The sequence below is a fragment of the Cygnus olor genome, chromosome 1, assembly GCF_009769625.2.
Source record: "Cygnus olor isolate bCygOlo1 chromosome 1, bCygOlo1.pri.v2, whole genome shotgun sequence".
Lineage (NCBI taxonomy): Eukaryota > Metazoa > Chordata > Aves > Anseriformes > Anatidae > Cygnus > Cygnus olor.
The window spans coordinates 86,186,365-86,202,045 of NC_049169.1; the positions used below are offsets into that span (position 1 = coordinate 86,186,365).

The 15,681-nt window shown below is 47.1% G+C and overlaps 1 protein-coding gene across 5 annotated transcripts in view; it reads right to left on the reverse strand.

Moving 5' to 3' along the window:
• Positions 1 to 6,198: 6,198 nt before the first annotated feature.
• The window catches only part of PTGFRN (prostaglandin F2 receptor inhibitor), a 104,242-nt gene continuing 94,759 nt past the window's right edge, over positions 6,199 to 15,681 (reverse strand). For 4 of the 5 annotated variants that reach the window (XM_040567131.1, XM_040567122.1, XM_040567139.1 and 1 more), the window contains 2 exons: positions 11,028 to 11,333; positions 6,199 to 9,788 (listed from right to left, as the gene is read on the reverse strand). In XM_040567131.1, coding sequence (XP_040423065.1) covers positions 9,760 to 9,788; positions 11,028 to 11,333 — 335 coding nt within the window. In that variant the 3' untranslated portion in view covers positions 6,199 to 9,759. Of the gene's footprint in view, positions 9,789 to 11,008; positions 11,334 to 15,681 lie in introns of all 5 variants that reach the window. The other variant, XM_040567147.1, reaches the window with a different exon arrangement.

The following is a 15,681-nucleotide window of genomic DNA, read 5'->3' on the forward strand; positions in this document are numbered from 1 at the left end:
TCCACCTCAGGGGCTGGGATGAGGTTTGCCCTCCAAGAGCAACCCAGAGGTGCCCCAGGGATGATCCTGATGGAGGGATCCCTTCAGTGGAGGGAAACGCACCTCTGCCACAGTGGCAGAGAAAAGGGAAAGGGTTGGAGTTCAACCTCGGTGAGCTGCCTGCCGTCGGCATGCAGATAAACACACACACGGGGACAGTTTGACGCCGAGCCTGCAAAACTCTAATGACGCATGAACCACTGCTTGCATTCACAGTGGAGAAACCGGGGAGAATAGGATTGCCTCGCCCAGCCCCATCACTGGCAACGATGATGCTCTGTGGAGGAAAACGACAGCTCCCTCTGCCCGGGACCGCACAGTCTAAAACTTCCTCACTCTCTCCTGCACAACCAAGCACCTGGTAGGGCCATTAACCGTGGTAAAGGAGGAGCAGCAGAGAATCCTTTACAGGGATGCACTGACAGCAGAAACCTCATCAGTGAGGCATGGGAAGAGAGATCCTATAAGCCTATTTTCTCAGAGAGGACACAGGAGGGAAACTGATGGGGAAATACCACTTACTGGGGAGCATGGAGGGTCCTCACCTCGAGTGGCAGGGCCACCTCTCAGCGCATCCAGGCAGGGCACTGCCACCTCCTGCTTCAGCTGGAGGCCAGCTTGCCCACAGCACTGGCTTTGGCTTTAACAGGGTGAAGACAGTCTTTCATTACACATCCCCATGTGCATTTTTGCTCCCCCTGCTCTCCAGCCCCCTTTGCTGACATCCTTTTGGGATGCTGCTCCACCACTTTGGGCTAACGCCTTCCGGAAAAGCACCAAAAATGCAGCGTGGAAAGTTACACAGAGCCCAGCGCAGCCAGGATGAAGTCAGATTAGACCCAAAAGGGCCCATCAGCAGTGTCCTTGGGGACTGTGAAGCCTCACAGACGGTCCACTGCTGACCAGACAACCCTGTCGTGGACCTAGGGGCATGGCAGGATGGCTCCTGCAGCAGGGCAGAGATGCTATGGGGAAGCCACTGATGGTGAAGGAAGTGACACTTCTCGCCTTTGCTTTGCAGCTCTCAGGGGACATGCCCCCCTTCCCCAGCCCAGAAATGCCATTGCCACATCCCCAGGGTGACCAAGGAGGGACAGCCTTGAAAGCGAGGGGCCGGAGCCAGGCAGAGCTGGGGGACGCGGGGCACAGCGCGGCATTAGCTGGGATAATCCGGCAGTCCTGGGGGACGCGCTACAAGCCTTCAGATAATCAGGGGAGCTGGCGCAACAGACTTTGAAGTCTGCCATCAGGTTTTCTCAGCCCGGCTCAGACATCAAAGGCAGCTGATTGCGTCCCCCAGTTACGGAGCAGGAGCCAGCTGGCTTCCCCACGGCCGCCGGCTCATCCGCCATCCCTCCCGTGGGCAGAGCCCTCCTGACAGAGCACAAACGCCCAAATCCACTGGTTCTTGCTGGAGCCAGGCTCGCTTTGCTAGGAGCCACGCAGACTTTCACCGACAGCTTGCAGAGACGAGCGTGATGGTAGCGGACAAAGATCTTCACCCTGACACACTGCCGAACCACACCACCAGCCCCCAGACAGCCACGAAAGCAAGCGAAGTCTAGCAACAGTGCAGAAAGGCAGGGCCACTTCTGATGGCAGTGGGAAGGACCGCTGCTGCCACTCACATCTCGCACCCCAGTTGGATGTGGCTCCGATGTATGGCAAAGGCAGGGTTTTCATGAGGAAAACCCACAGCAGTTTCAGCACAGAAAGGCTGCTCTGATGGTTTTGCACCCAAAAAAAGACATTTTCTTTGGTACAGGAACTGAAACAAACCTCTTTTTTTTTTTTGCGGGGGGGATGAATGACACGACACAACAAGCTATTGAAATCTAAGAGCAGCACGGGCTGAAAAGCAAACATCAGTACTCTGCAGCTGCAGCTTTCTAGGGCTCTGGCCTTTCTCAGCAAGGGTTGGCCTAGGAGGAAAGCACCCAAAACTCTTTTTTTGGTGAACTAAGGGTTGCTCTCATTCATGCCATTTCTCCTGTAAAAAAGTTAGGCAAGAACAAAATTGGCCAGGGCACTAGAGAGATATCAAAAACCTTCAGAAATGCAGTTCCAGCCACTGACACGCTCATCTGAAGGAAAACCCCCAAGGCACAGCAAGGTGGTCACCAGGGCCTCAGCACCAGCTGGTTTGCTCTGCAAGTCCACACCATCTGCTAAGACAGCGCCAATCTTCCCCCTAAGCAACACTTGTCAAAAATACCTGATAGGTAGGTATTTTTGAGGTGACAAGGGGCTGCTGCAGCACTTCACCCAGCCCCTGCTGCCTCCCATAGCCAGCCTTTCCTCCTTGGCACCAAAGCACTGCAGCTTTCTGCCTCCACGGCAGCACCTCTGCAGCTCCCCAGGTGCCCTGGCATTTGGGAAACCTTTATCAGGTGGCACAATGCTTTAAGGGGACGACGTGCTGCTGGGGACCAGGCAGCTGAGAGATGCTGCAGCGAGGATGTTAATTCAGCTTTCCCCCAGCAGCTCCCTGCAGCACCAAGGGAAGGAGCTTTAGCACGGAGGCACCACTCAGTAGTTGCCCTTTCCTGCACAGAGAGGCTGTGCTCCTCTGGCTGTGCGATTTGGCTCTGCGATTTTTCTCTCTACAAACCCCAGCATCCCCCTGCTGCAGCACGTGCAGGACACAGTCCTGTCATCATACAATAGACAGGAGCAGCCCCCTGTCTGGCTCAGCTCTGGCACAGCACTACTCCAAACCTCTACACCATGGCACTCGAAGCAGCATCAGCATTTTCTAAGCAAGCAGCAGCATGAAAGTCTGAAGCAGAGCAGCAGAGGATCGTGCCTCGTTCTTTCTGTTCCCAATGGACACAGGGAGGGCAGAGGACGGGGAAGAGAAGAGGGGGGTTAAAAGGGGAACAGGGAGAGCAGTTGCAGTAGGCTGTTGTTAAGTGGGAACTTCTCCTGGGGAATACAGAGCGGTATAACGTGTGGGAAGAGAAGCTAGGTTTTAATATTAAGCTGCTTATTTAGGTCTCTAAGTTATGGAGATGCTGTGCTTCAAAACTAATTAGATTGACAGAGCTTGGATTTGATTACAGGATTTGCAGAAGCAAGAGGGTTTAAAAAAAATTAAATGGCTGCCCTGGAAATGTTAGCAAGGGAATTAAACAGCCATTGCTGCAGCCAATTGTTAAATACATATAAGCTGGGAAAAATGATAAATTCCAGCTGCCAAAACTTGCTGTAGCAGTGGCTGCAGCAGGGAGCTGCTCTCCTAGCAGGCCTGCCTGGAAGAGGCACAAAAGGTGCGTTTCCCCAGTCTTAGAGGAGGGCACAGGAGCTCCACAGCCCCTAAGGAAGCACATGCCTCCCACCAATGGCAGGCTGCAAATATTAGAGCAGATGGATTTTCCCCTGCCCTGACCCTGTGGCACTGAGCATGGCAGCTGGGAGCTGGAGGCAGGCAGATCTGGCTTCAGCGGAGAGAGGCTGCAGGTCCCACAGAGCAGCACAAGAGCTACTTGGGGAAATCCCACCACCTACAAAGACAGAAAGTCCCATCCCTGCACCCATGACAATAAGGCTCTGTCTGCACTGGCAGAGAGATCACCCTGCCACTAAGGACAACATGGAAGTGACACACAGCTACGCTCCTGAAGTAAGGAAGCAAGGCACCAGTGGCAGAACATGTATGGCTCACCTAGCATCAAAGTCTTTGCTATATTGGTAGCACTCCTCTAACAGAAACAATTCCCTCTCCCACTCCTCTAAGATCACGGGAAAAGCAGCAAGTTCACAAGGTCCAATAGCAGAGTTGTGTGCTCTTTTTGAAGGCACACAACTGCTGACTTCTCTTCCTCCTGAAGCACCTAAAGCAACCTCCATCCATGAATATGAAGCTTCTCTTCAAGCACACAGACAAGTGTCCAAAGGAATTCATTTTGGGGCCTGATGTGTTGTCAGACTTAAAATGTAGCGTTAGCATGCTAGCAATCTGGATGTTTTAGCTACCACGACAGAAGGTCCCAGCAAAGTAATAGATGTTCTACTCCTATATGTCACCTTCTCACCTTCCTTGGCATCAGTTTGTGTAAAGCATTCTGGACAACAACATGCTGTCCACCCCATCTTGCTCTCATTACTGCACAAACATCTTAAGAGAACAGAACGTGGTGTAGGCAATATTGATGCTGTTGCTGCTGGTATCTTCCTTTCACGCTCAAGGAAGATGTCACAGAAAGACTGGATTATATTTATGCTTAGCCAAACATTTTTTCCTTCAAGCAGAAGGGAGGAGCTACATCGAGCTCCAAGGAAAACCTCTAAGGCATACAGCTTTGGTTAAGTAGAGGCATTAAGAAGGGTTATAAGTGTATGTACTAGATGTCACCTCTTTGTGCTTGGATTGCAAGTCTCACCCTGAAAGCAACTCCTCCTTCAATGCTGCCATTGCTGCCCAGGGCTTAATAAGGTATGCTCCCAGTACTGCAACACAGCAGCTATCACTTCACTTTAGCCTGACACCATCCACCTAAGAGACCCTGCAATGCCTCCTCAGTTACTGCCAGAGACTTGGAGAACATCTCTCAACGCGGGCTCAGTCAGGTGGGAAGTGGTGACGCTCAGAGGACATGCTGCTGCTGCCATCCACAGAAGGTAAGGCAAGGTTTAAGCACAACAATGCCATGCCCATGAGTCCTGAGAGCCATCTTGTTAACATTGCATACAATCAGGTCAAGGAAGGAGATGAATAGTGACTAACAAAAGACATTCCTGGATGAATGCTGGAGCAAGAGAGAGAAAAGAAAAAGATAATGGCACCAGGCAAGGACACCTCAGCATGCACCTGAAAGGCTACAGGCAAAGCCTCCAACTTCAAAAGGACCTTAAACATCTTACTTCTAAAGAAAACAAACTTCCAGGCTGAGAACTCAGAGCTCAGCTTCTGAAGGGGCTCTCCCTGAAACATCAGAGACAGACATCTCTGAGCTATGGTGGCTGGGGGGAGCAGCGAGAAGGACAAACACCGTAAGTAGAAAGACGCATACATTATCCTTTTCATTGCTGAAAGACTCACCTTATGGCAATGGTTTTGCTCCAAGTAAATACTTCAAGAAGACTGGTCACTCACTATTAGTGCAGTTACTAGAAGAGACGGCTTCAGAGAGATACTTTGCAGATAACATGCCGGGAACCTTGGTATGAGACTCCAGGAATTGCGTGGCAGGAAAGCAGCAAGGCTGAAGACTAGAAGCCTGAGCAGGGATATAAAACACAATTAGAGTGGATTGGATCTTTCCCACAATACAGTGACTATTCTTATGCAAAGACAGATGTTATAAACTCAGTGAGAAAAAAAAAAAAAAAGACTAAAATCCATCCTAGAACTGTTTTCACAAAAAGTCTCTGTGAGAATCAATGTTACAAAAAGCTCGAGACACCATCCATGTCTTGGTTGAATTAATGACTATGGCTATCTGCTGCGGTTTCCTCCCTCCTTTCCTGTCCTATCACTAGAGGGAGCTGCTATTGCCTCATTTCTCTTACCTGCCTGGCCAATACTTGTACACACTTACCACACCTAATTCTCACATCTGAGATGAGCTGTCCTTTCCTTTACAGCTCATGGTAAGAAACGTGTACTTGCAGGTTCCCATTCTTCTAAAACGCATGTCTCAAGTAGGTCAGATAAACTTCATTCTTGAGATACCTATTTTTTCAAGTCCAAGGGGGCTAGCCAAGGTGTTAAAGATGAATCCCACCACAGTAACCTGTGGAAAAAGACTTTGCTTCATACTAGGTACAGCGTTCAGCGCAGAGTTGCTTGCCTGGAACTCACAGACGAACAGCATTTGTGTTATCATCGCAAGCAGCTGCCTGGAAGAAATCAGGCCAAAACCATCTTATTTAGAAAATCTGTCCTTCTGCTTTGGCAACGAAAATATTGACTTACAGCAGGGTAGGAACAGGGTCGATTCAGAAAACAATTAAGTTCCCCAATTCGTCACACAAACGTAGGCAAATATTTTAAACTTACTGTAAAAGCACTGATGCTTATTTTTCAGGGCAAGCAGCGCTGGGAACAGGACTGGAAGGTTTACATTTGACAACCTGGCAGTAACAATAACGTCTGCATATGTGCAAGGTACAAGGAGGGAACTCCCATAGCACAAACATTCAGACCCACAGCACAAACTTAATCAAAAAGGCTCTTATTTTAAACATAAAAAGAAACATTTTACACAGTATTGTTAGAACTATTGGGTACCTGCATTCCAGAACTGTGCCAAACACTTCATTTTGTAACTTTGAAATTAAAACAAAAGAAAGAAAACATCTTGCCCTTCTGCTATACGGATGTTCAAGCTTGTCCTGGATCAAATTCCAAGTGCCTGGAGGAATTTACCAGCTTACCCAGGAGATGTGGCAATACGAACAGAGGAAGATCAACATGAGCCCTTAGGATACTTAGACAATACCACAGGTTGCAGCAGAGAGGATACGGATCCTTGCACAGTATTTCAGGCAGCTCACTCTCCTGATATTCTGCAGGTTTAATACACGACCAGGTGCGCACACACCTCCATTCACACAAACCCTGGTCACACAAGAAATAATAATAAAAAAACATGAAAGTGACCGAGAGTCTTTTTTTTTTCCCCCGCCATTGGAGACAAGATTTCCACTCTATTTTTAAAAAAGGGGATAATACAAAATTGGCACAAATAGAAGGAAACCTGTAGGGTAAGCCTAGCCCCTCAGCTTCTAGCCTTCCAACTACAGCAAATACAGGGTCTAAGGGGATGCAGCATTGCCTTCCAAGGGGCTGGCAGCGGTGTGAGCTAGCAGCGAACTTGCTTCACTTGGAATGACAAAGATGGTTTGTTACTGGCCTTGAAGGAAGGCCAGCATTAGCTAAGAACATGGGGACCTTTCCCTAGAGGAGCAGGGAGCCCTGACCAAAATAACCCTGAGTTTTTTTCCGGCAGGGATAAAGTGTGCTATGTTGCGTGCTTGGGAAGAGATGGCGGGTCCCTGCTCATTCATTCCCTAATTATTGCCTCGTGACCCTCTTTCCCTAAAACTTAACCAAGGGCACATAAATATGGAGTCAGTCTGCTCAGATAGCAAGCAACTGATGCTGTGCTTTGAACTTCACCACCACTACCAATCGCCCCACCCAAGACATCCCAATTCCACAGGTCTTTTCTGTGAAGAAAGCAGGTATTAAAGCAGGAAAGAAGCTGCGTAGATCAGTGTGGGAAGGACAGCCAGCACCCCAGACATCAGAATGGTGCTCCTTAACATGCAAGGAAAAGCAACATTTCACTACAGCAGCCAAACAGGAGAGGAAGAAAAATTCTTGCTGTCAAAATGATATTTGAGTGAATTCTCTCCTCGATGCCCTTTCTTTGTAAAGCATCGCTAAAGATTTCTGGGCTTTCACAGTGGAAACTAGAGGTTGCTTCTGCCCTGCTCCTCAGCAGAGGCAGCTACATCTGTCCGCAACATAAGCCTTTTCAGAGCTCTTCAAGAGAGGAGGAAAAACACACACACACACACCAGGACAGAAAGAGAAGCTGCTAAGAATGCTTAGGCCAAAGTCTTCCAGAGGGTTATAGGCTTTCGGTCTCTCAGCTCTAAAACCCTACACAAAGTGCCAGAGTCCAACAGTGAGTTGCAAGCTCCATCTCTGCAAATCAAGTCCATTTTGAAGATGCCTCATATTCAGCTTCCAAAAATTATTAGACATTGTGTGTGTACATATGTACAGTCAAGGTTAACCCACCAGCAGTGTGACTGTGTGCATATTTGCATGCTGGGGGCAGAACATAGCCTTCTAGAGAAAATTTTCATGCCAACCTCAGAAAAAAGGTCACAACACAAGCCAAGAAAACAAAACAAAACAAAAAAACCTTACTGAAAAAAATGGAATAGCTGTAGTGGTGAGTGAAAGGGTCCACAAGCTAATGTGAAATGAGGTCATCATAGCACAGACCTGCAGCTCCCCTGGAACAAGCTATTAGTGAAGGAGACTGTCTAGAACATAACTAATGTCTAAGACTGGCAACAGCACACCACAAACACTACCTTCTGCAGATGCCGTCCTCCAGAGTCTTTTCTTTTATCCTACAAAATCTGTAAAGGATTGAGCCCTGACCTCCTCTCTGCATTTTCAACCCTTCCTGGTGCAAGCTAGACCCTAGCTGTGGTACAGTCCTACTCTTTTGTTTGTACACAGTACCTATACTCTGACTTTTATTGCTTAAAATACCAGCTGCGCTGGAAAGACAGAACTGCCTGGAAAAGCAGCTGCTCCTTTGGCAGGAGCCAGGTCAGTGTATGTGGAAGACCAAAGCAGGACTTCTTATAATATAGCACCTAGGAATATGCCTCAAACCCATGGGGAAAACCTCACTGCAGGCCCATGTACGAGACCAGGATCACAGGAACATTTTGCTGCCCTCTTTAGCTTGCTCATATTCCTACCCTAAGCTACTGCAGTCAGACTCTGCTCACAGGTTCAAGGGTTACCACTGAGTGACTGGCAGAAGCAGCATTGTTATCTGGTCTGTGCATTTGGGGACAGTTTACCAGTCTCCTCTAAACACGATCAGTTGGCCAATTGCACACAAAGATCCATCTCACATTTTTCTCATGAGTCACGCCATTGCGAGTTGGGCAAGGTCTCTTGCCTCTGCCAAGGCCAGCAGAAAGCTGGGTCTTGTCTCTAGACACCATGTTGCCCCCCCGCCACAAGCAGAGCAGGGTCTGAGGCACAACGTGAGCAGCTGTAGTGAGGAGAAAAGAAAGGGGAAGGGTTGGGGAGCTGGTGGCCATACGCAGACATCCAACAAACGCTTGTCTGAAGAGTGACTCTTCAGGGCTGCCAAGTTAGCCCCTGTTCACCACAGTCAAGAGCTTTGAGCACGGAAAACTAGAAAAAAATAAAATAATAAGAAAAATTCTCAAAGACCTCCAGGCAAGTTACGCTTTCAGGTTAATCGTAAACCCTTTGAAAGCCAGGGAAGAGAAGGCATACCGACAGCCAAAAATCAGTTCCCTGCTGGAATAGCCTCATGAGGCACCAGTGGAATACCCTTCTCCAGGCTTCAAGCCAACATAGAGAAGTCTGTGAGATACCAAGGTGACAGAGGAAGCAGACAGGATGCTGCAATGAGGGTAGAGGGGAAAAGTAGATTGATTAACACAATGAAAGTCTGACGATTCTACCAGTCCCTTCCCACACATTGCCCTCCCTGTCATGTTTCCATAGAGGAAGACCTTTTCAAAAACCAAGAGGGGCTAAACCAAAATATTTATAAAATAACACTTTAGTGAATTTTGTCACAGGGCCCTGCTGAAAGCAGGCTCAACAGTTTGTACATTAGAAGGACACAATCCCTATGCAGAAAGTGCTGCTGGAAAAAGGAGAACTCTGAGTCACTAAACATGGCCTGAAAGCTCTCGGGACATGATGTGTAACAAGGAGAAGCTTGAGGTCCAGGCTGAAATCAGAGAGGAAGTGTGCTTGTCTGGGCCTGTGAGCGAGTGTCTCAGCACAGTCCAAGAGCCCTGTGAGTCTCTCCCGAAACGCAAGCGTGCCTGACTCCAGCACTCAATCCATCTCCATTGACATCAGCCGGCGACGCTCTCGCCTTGTTTCCTGCACTTCCTTCTTGCAGCACCAACGAGAGCTGCAGTAGCCGATGAGGCAGGATAAGAGTCCGATGACAGTGGCCAGACCAATGCCAATCAACAGGGGATACTTGAAGCATTCAGAACTGAAAAACAGGAAGGAAAACAAAGTCGTTAGATAGCACAGAGAAATTTAAAGGTCGACATTATTTGTTCTTGCCTAAAAAGGGGGGAAATCCCAAATCTTTCAGTCATGGGCAGGTTAATTATTTTGGAAGGAAATTAAGCTAACTGATTTCTGTCTTTTGATGCCTGGGATACTGGTGTCTTACTGGACACCCTTACCTCTTCACCATATTTCTTCCTCCACCATTTCAAAGCTCTGGGGAGGCTGGAAGCACCAGAGAAACCTTGCAGTGAGACAGCAGTGACCATAGTTCTAAGAATTACCCCATTACCTGTTTTTCCAAACAACAGCTATGCAAACGTTCTCTATCAGAGGCAGACTGCGGCTGCAATCTCTTTATAAACCTGTTTCCAAATGGCAAGGACTTTACACTTTGCTTGATTAGAACTGCTCGTACCGTACATTCACTGCCACTCAGCAACCCTGCCTAGTCAACCTCCAAAGTTGGTGTCTGAACAAGAAATTTGATTTGTAGGCACTTGATATTCAGTTAAAAGACAGGGTCAAGAAATGGAAGAAGCTTAGAAAGTACAGTTACGATAGTTATCTGCATAGTAGGGAGAACAAAAGTTTCTGATTCAAGTTCATGGAACTTCTCATTGTGACCTCTCCTGGAAATGCTCAGAAGAAAGCAACCAGTTCAAAACCTCTCCCAAATTCATTCTCCTCAGCTACGTGCTAAATGAAGCATCTAGCACACATCTAGCTTCTCACAAAGTCTAGCAACACTTGCAACTCTGATTGTAAAGCAGACAAGGCATTAAGTGCAAGGAGCAGCATGTCTTGTGGTTAGGAGAGGAGGAAGGCATCAGAGCTCTGACGTTTTGTTCCCTGCTTTGATATTAACCATAACACGACTACTTCAGCACACCCCAGCTGCAAACCAATGCTTCCTCCAGCAGGGAGCAGGAGGATTAACACTTGGAGAGAATGCTACACCTTGATTAAAAGATGCCCTAGCTATTCAAAATGTCAGCAAGGCATCAGGGAGAAGAACACTTTGCTCTTATGAGTATGACCTATTCAGGCCTACCTAGTTTATAGAATTTGGAAGTACAAATTGAAAACAGCAGCAAGAGGATAACAAAATCTAATGAGATTATCACAGGCATAATTAAAAACATACATAGAGAACATTTGCCACAGAAAAACATAACAAGGTGCTAAAAATCCCACAACACACACTGTAATCCCTTACCATCCATTTTCACAGATAGAAAGACGGGTTTGGCTTTGACGGCAGGTTCCCGCTGCCATACGCCAGTGGCAGACCGTACCCATGGGGTCACCACGCAGTAATGGTTCCCAAAATCATGGTCCTCACAGCCATGCACACGGAGACGGAATTCCAGCGGGCTGATTCTCTCCAGGCTGAGATCACTGCTCCCGTTTCTCCTGCTCTGCGTCACGATCCCTCTCCGGTCCACCGAGGCCAGCAAGACGGGCTCTCTGTCCAGTGCGAAGGAGCGCACGGCAAACCAGGAGACATCAAAAGACATGTCATCTGCATTCGTGGACAAAGAAGAATTTGGACATGTTGGTGAGCTCCAAAGACTATTCACAGTGCCACTTCTCAGCAGAAAGGTTAATCTGCCAATAGCAAAACCAACATCAGACTGACAGTGGGGGTAGTGGAGGCAGGGAAGAATGCCCTGAACATGTCCTTTCTAGGAGCATTCAAGCAGTGAACTGCAATGAAATGCACTGACAGGAAGAATATAGCTGCACGGGAGGGTGACTTACTATGGGGACAACATAAAGGAGGTTCTTGCTTTCCTGCCTGTCATCCTAAAATGTGTATTTCATGTCTAAGTTTTCACGAAGCAGGCCTGGTATCATGAGAAGTGCTATAACTGTGCTGAGCCTACACTGGAAAGGGAGTGGCAATGCTAGGTATTTGCTAGCAGAATGATTTGCAATCACTACCTTCACGTAGCAACTGCACAGCTACAAAATCAGAATGCTCTTTCCTAAAGGCTCCTTCTACACATTTAGTCTGCCTAAATGAATAGATTCTATGCAGAGCAGAAAAAAATTACTTGCAAAAATATAAAGCATTGGAAGCAAAGCCTGACCACAATGCTTTATGAACTTTTTCTGCAATTGTTAGTGTCATGGACCATCATGCACCCTGCCTTGTATGAATTTTACTCTCCAAGGAGATAGCCTACAAAAACCATTGCAGCACCTTCCCATTAACCTCGCTGACAGGTAGACAGAGCTCATCAGCACATTTAGCTTTCTATGTTCGTGCAAAATGCTATTGATCCCATTAGCAGATCTCAATCTTAACCCTATTAGCCATTGTAGCTGAGTATCGCTTAAAAATCAGCACTCTGCTTTGCTAACGTGAGCTCAGTAATACCTGTTAAAGGGTCTGAAAACCTGGCATGACCCACAGCGTAGACAGAAAAGGGTTTCAGATGCCTGCTCACTTGGTTCAACAGCAGTTCTTCCTTCCTGGCACTTAACAAGCTGATAGGCCCAAACTGGAAACAGAGGGTACTATTCTGCCTGAGTTTTGTGCAGACATTGTGCAAGGGATTAACCTTTGCACACCTAAGATGGTCCTATGATTTTGGGCATATATCAAACCTCCACTTGCTGGTATTGAGATCTGTGAAAAATACAGTTATTAGCAATCTGAAATTTAAAACTGATCTTTCATCTAAGCCCTGAACCTCCTGCTGTACTTAATTATTTGCAGATATAAGTGAAGACAACTTTTAAGCTGTTATCAGGCAAGCTGACATCTTAGGAAGACAGGGAACCTTGGAATAATCTTTTAAAGCAGGGTAGGGGACATCCTCAGTTGTGCTACTGGAGGTACAGCATCAGCTGGCCCGCTTGCTACAGTCCCGCTTACTGTGGACAAAAACCACTCATTGTTTGGGGTATAATTCCCCAGTAAGGTACACTGTTTCTACACACATCTCCAAAACAAAACAAAAACGTGAGGAAGCAGATGGAAGCACTCAGTCACTCCCAGAGACACTGGCTGACCAAACCATTTGGGACACCAGCCAGTTTATTGCCCTGCCTGCCATGGCCAGCTGCTCCGGGTGACAACACAGAGCCTCAAGAGAGTACCTCGTGTGTTTTGCAGCCCTATCGCGGGAAGAAGTTTCCTGGCCCTACATGGCGGTAAGCATTGGTCATATGGACCAGCAGCACTCATAACAATCGCAGTTTCCCATCATACCACAGATACTACCATTAGTTACTTGGCATACCACTCCAATCCCCTCCCTGGAAAGCAAAGCTAATAAAGATCACCACACACACATTTTCAGTTAACAGGACTAAACTTTGACCGCTGCCTTGTGTACTCACCCGACTAGCTGTGGGAAACGGCCTCTGCTTGAGAGAGCTCCGTTTCTATAAACTATTCTTCGTCTCTGCCGCCTGTTTATGCCAAATACAGTATTAACACCAGCCACAGGCAGTCAGGTTGGGAATGACCAATTCCTTCCGAAGATCATCAAGGCTGACATTTGCTCCGTGCTTCCAGGTACAGTGGGAGCATATGGACACCTTCCAGGCTACGTCCAACTACACTGAGTACACCATTGCATTTACTAAAATAGATTTCAACAGTAAGCTTGGGGGGGTAAAAAATAATCTAGCCTTCAGATTCCCAGGGGATTTACTACCGTTGAAGAAGTCCTCTGTTTTAGTCTCACTTAATTTGAGGTTCTCTTCCCTCAACATACAAAGATGAATGCAGGCACTTGCTGTCATTTTGAAATAGCTGAATCTGTCTTCTGTAATTACAACATGGGACAACAGTATTATGCCAACATATTTTATTAGTCAGTATACACAGTGTGCAATTAGTGACTCACTGCAGACAGTCAGAGGGAGGATTTGGCTCAGAGTGCTCTTTGTCGCTATCCTCCTTGAACTAGCTTCATACAGCAAAGTCATCTGATTCGTTTCTATCTCACATTTTTCATGCTGTAAAAACACAGTAAAATTTAGCAAAACAAGGACACAGATCAAGTGCTCTCTAAAGATCAGTGATGGCCATGCCGAACAGCTCCCACATGCTAACAAATACATGATTTTACTGACATAAAAAAGGCCACATGCTAGGCTTCCCAAAAGCATCTGTTTAACTCCACACACACTTTGTGTCCATGTTGACAAGTCAGACACTCGGTTTTTGTCCCCAGTCTACAAAAAACAAAACAGAACCACTCGACCCACAGACACACTTATGACTACAAAGGTTTCTTTCACCATAAAGGACGGGAAGGGACCATGCATTACAGAAAGCTCGGCACTGGGACGTCGTGCTGCAGAAGGCCACCAAGGACCTCAGCACCCACAGCTCGTGCAACTCAGCTCCTTTCATACAGGAACACAGAGCGCTGGATGCTTCACAGGCTCTGTAAGCAGAGGAAGAGTGGTGCCATCCTTCTTCCCTCCTCAGCTAGTGAACATCATCAACATGTAAAGCACATCTTTATGCACATTTCGATTTAACACACAGGACTAAGCTGTCTGGGTCTCAGCTGCTTCTCTGGCCAATCACCCCACAGAACTGGGAATCCAATTTCTAGACCAGCTCCTAGGAACCATGCACTTCCACTGCTTAGAATGGAGCGCTCTCTGCATCTTTTTACAGTGCTGAATCACAATTTTGAGACCCTTTTTGTTTACTACATTTAAATGAGGTTGAATAGGGCTTCCTAGAGAGCTGAGCAAACCACTTCAAGCCATACAAGAGGTAAACAAGCTGGTTTTGTTAAATTCTCCAGAGTGCCCACTGGGTCCGTCTGGAGCAGATTTAAAAAAAAAAATTCTTTCAGGCAGAGTAAGTAATACTTTTAAATCCCTAAGCACATAGCCCAAGAAGGGGTGATCTGGGAAGTCTAGAGAGATCGTTTGTGAATATGTGTATTCAACAGAAACATCAGAAGCAGCTTTTGTATCTTCAGGGCACAGAAGTACTACTACTATTCCCCCTGACACACACATACTTCCCTCATATCAATTCAAAACACCAGCTACAGATGCCAAGCCAAAGAAGCACTTCTTTAGACGGAATGGTTGCTGCCATGTACTGAGCTCAGTAATACACACTCCACTTCAGCAAGGTCTCAAAGAAGCAGAGGAAATTAAACCACGTAGCAGTCATGCCAAAACCTTTTCAACCCTTTTGAAAGTTTCCCACAGGGTGGGTGTGTGTACTCACACACAGTTGTGAATTGCCTCTACTAGAGGATGGGCCAACCCATAAGTAATGCTTCTAGAAACAAATGCGTGTAAGAAGGGGACTTACAAAGATCATTGGTCACTTAACTTTTACTCAGCTCCTCGAAAAGTACTTTATTTCTCTGATTGTGGACACAGAGGGAGAAGAGCTGGCACCTGACACCTCACCTTACTACACAAGGTATACATGCTGATCTGCTTGCATACTTGTAACGTCGCTCTACTTATACAAGAGCAGAGCCAGCTGGCATACCGAGTACATTCAGACTGTTCAGGAAGTGGATTTAACAAAAGATCTTATGAAATTCCCTGATCCCTCTTTGCTCACAAGAGGGCCCACAATACACCACTGCAGAAGGCCTGACCCCAGAAAAGCAGACCTCTCGAATGACCCACAGAACAGCAGGACAGCAACACGCATATGCAATTGCTCTGCTCTCCCTTCTCAACAAGTTCCCAAATGGAAAGGCCGTGCCTGCACTGCTGTCATCTGTTTTCTTCTAGGAGATGCTGGCAACTCTTGCTTTTCCTATCTCGTTATCTGGTGTAGGCTTTCCCCAACAACACGCCTTATTTCCCCACTGGGATGAGACAGCACTGTAATTTTCACAGTCTAATGTTTTGGCATTCAT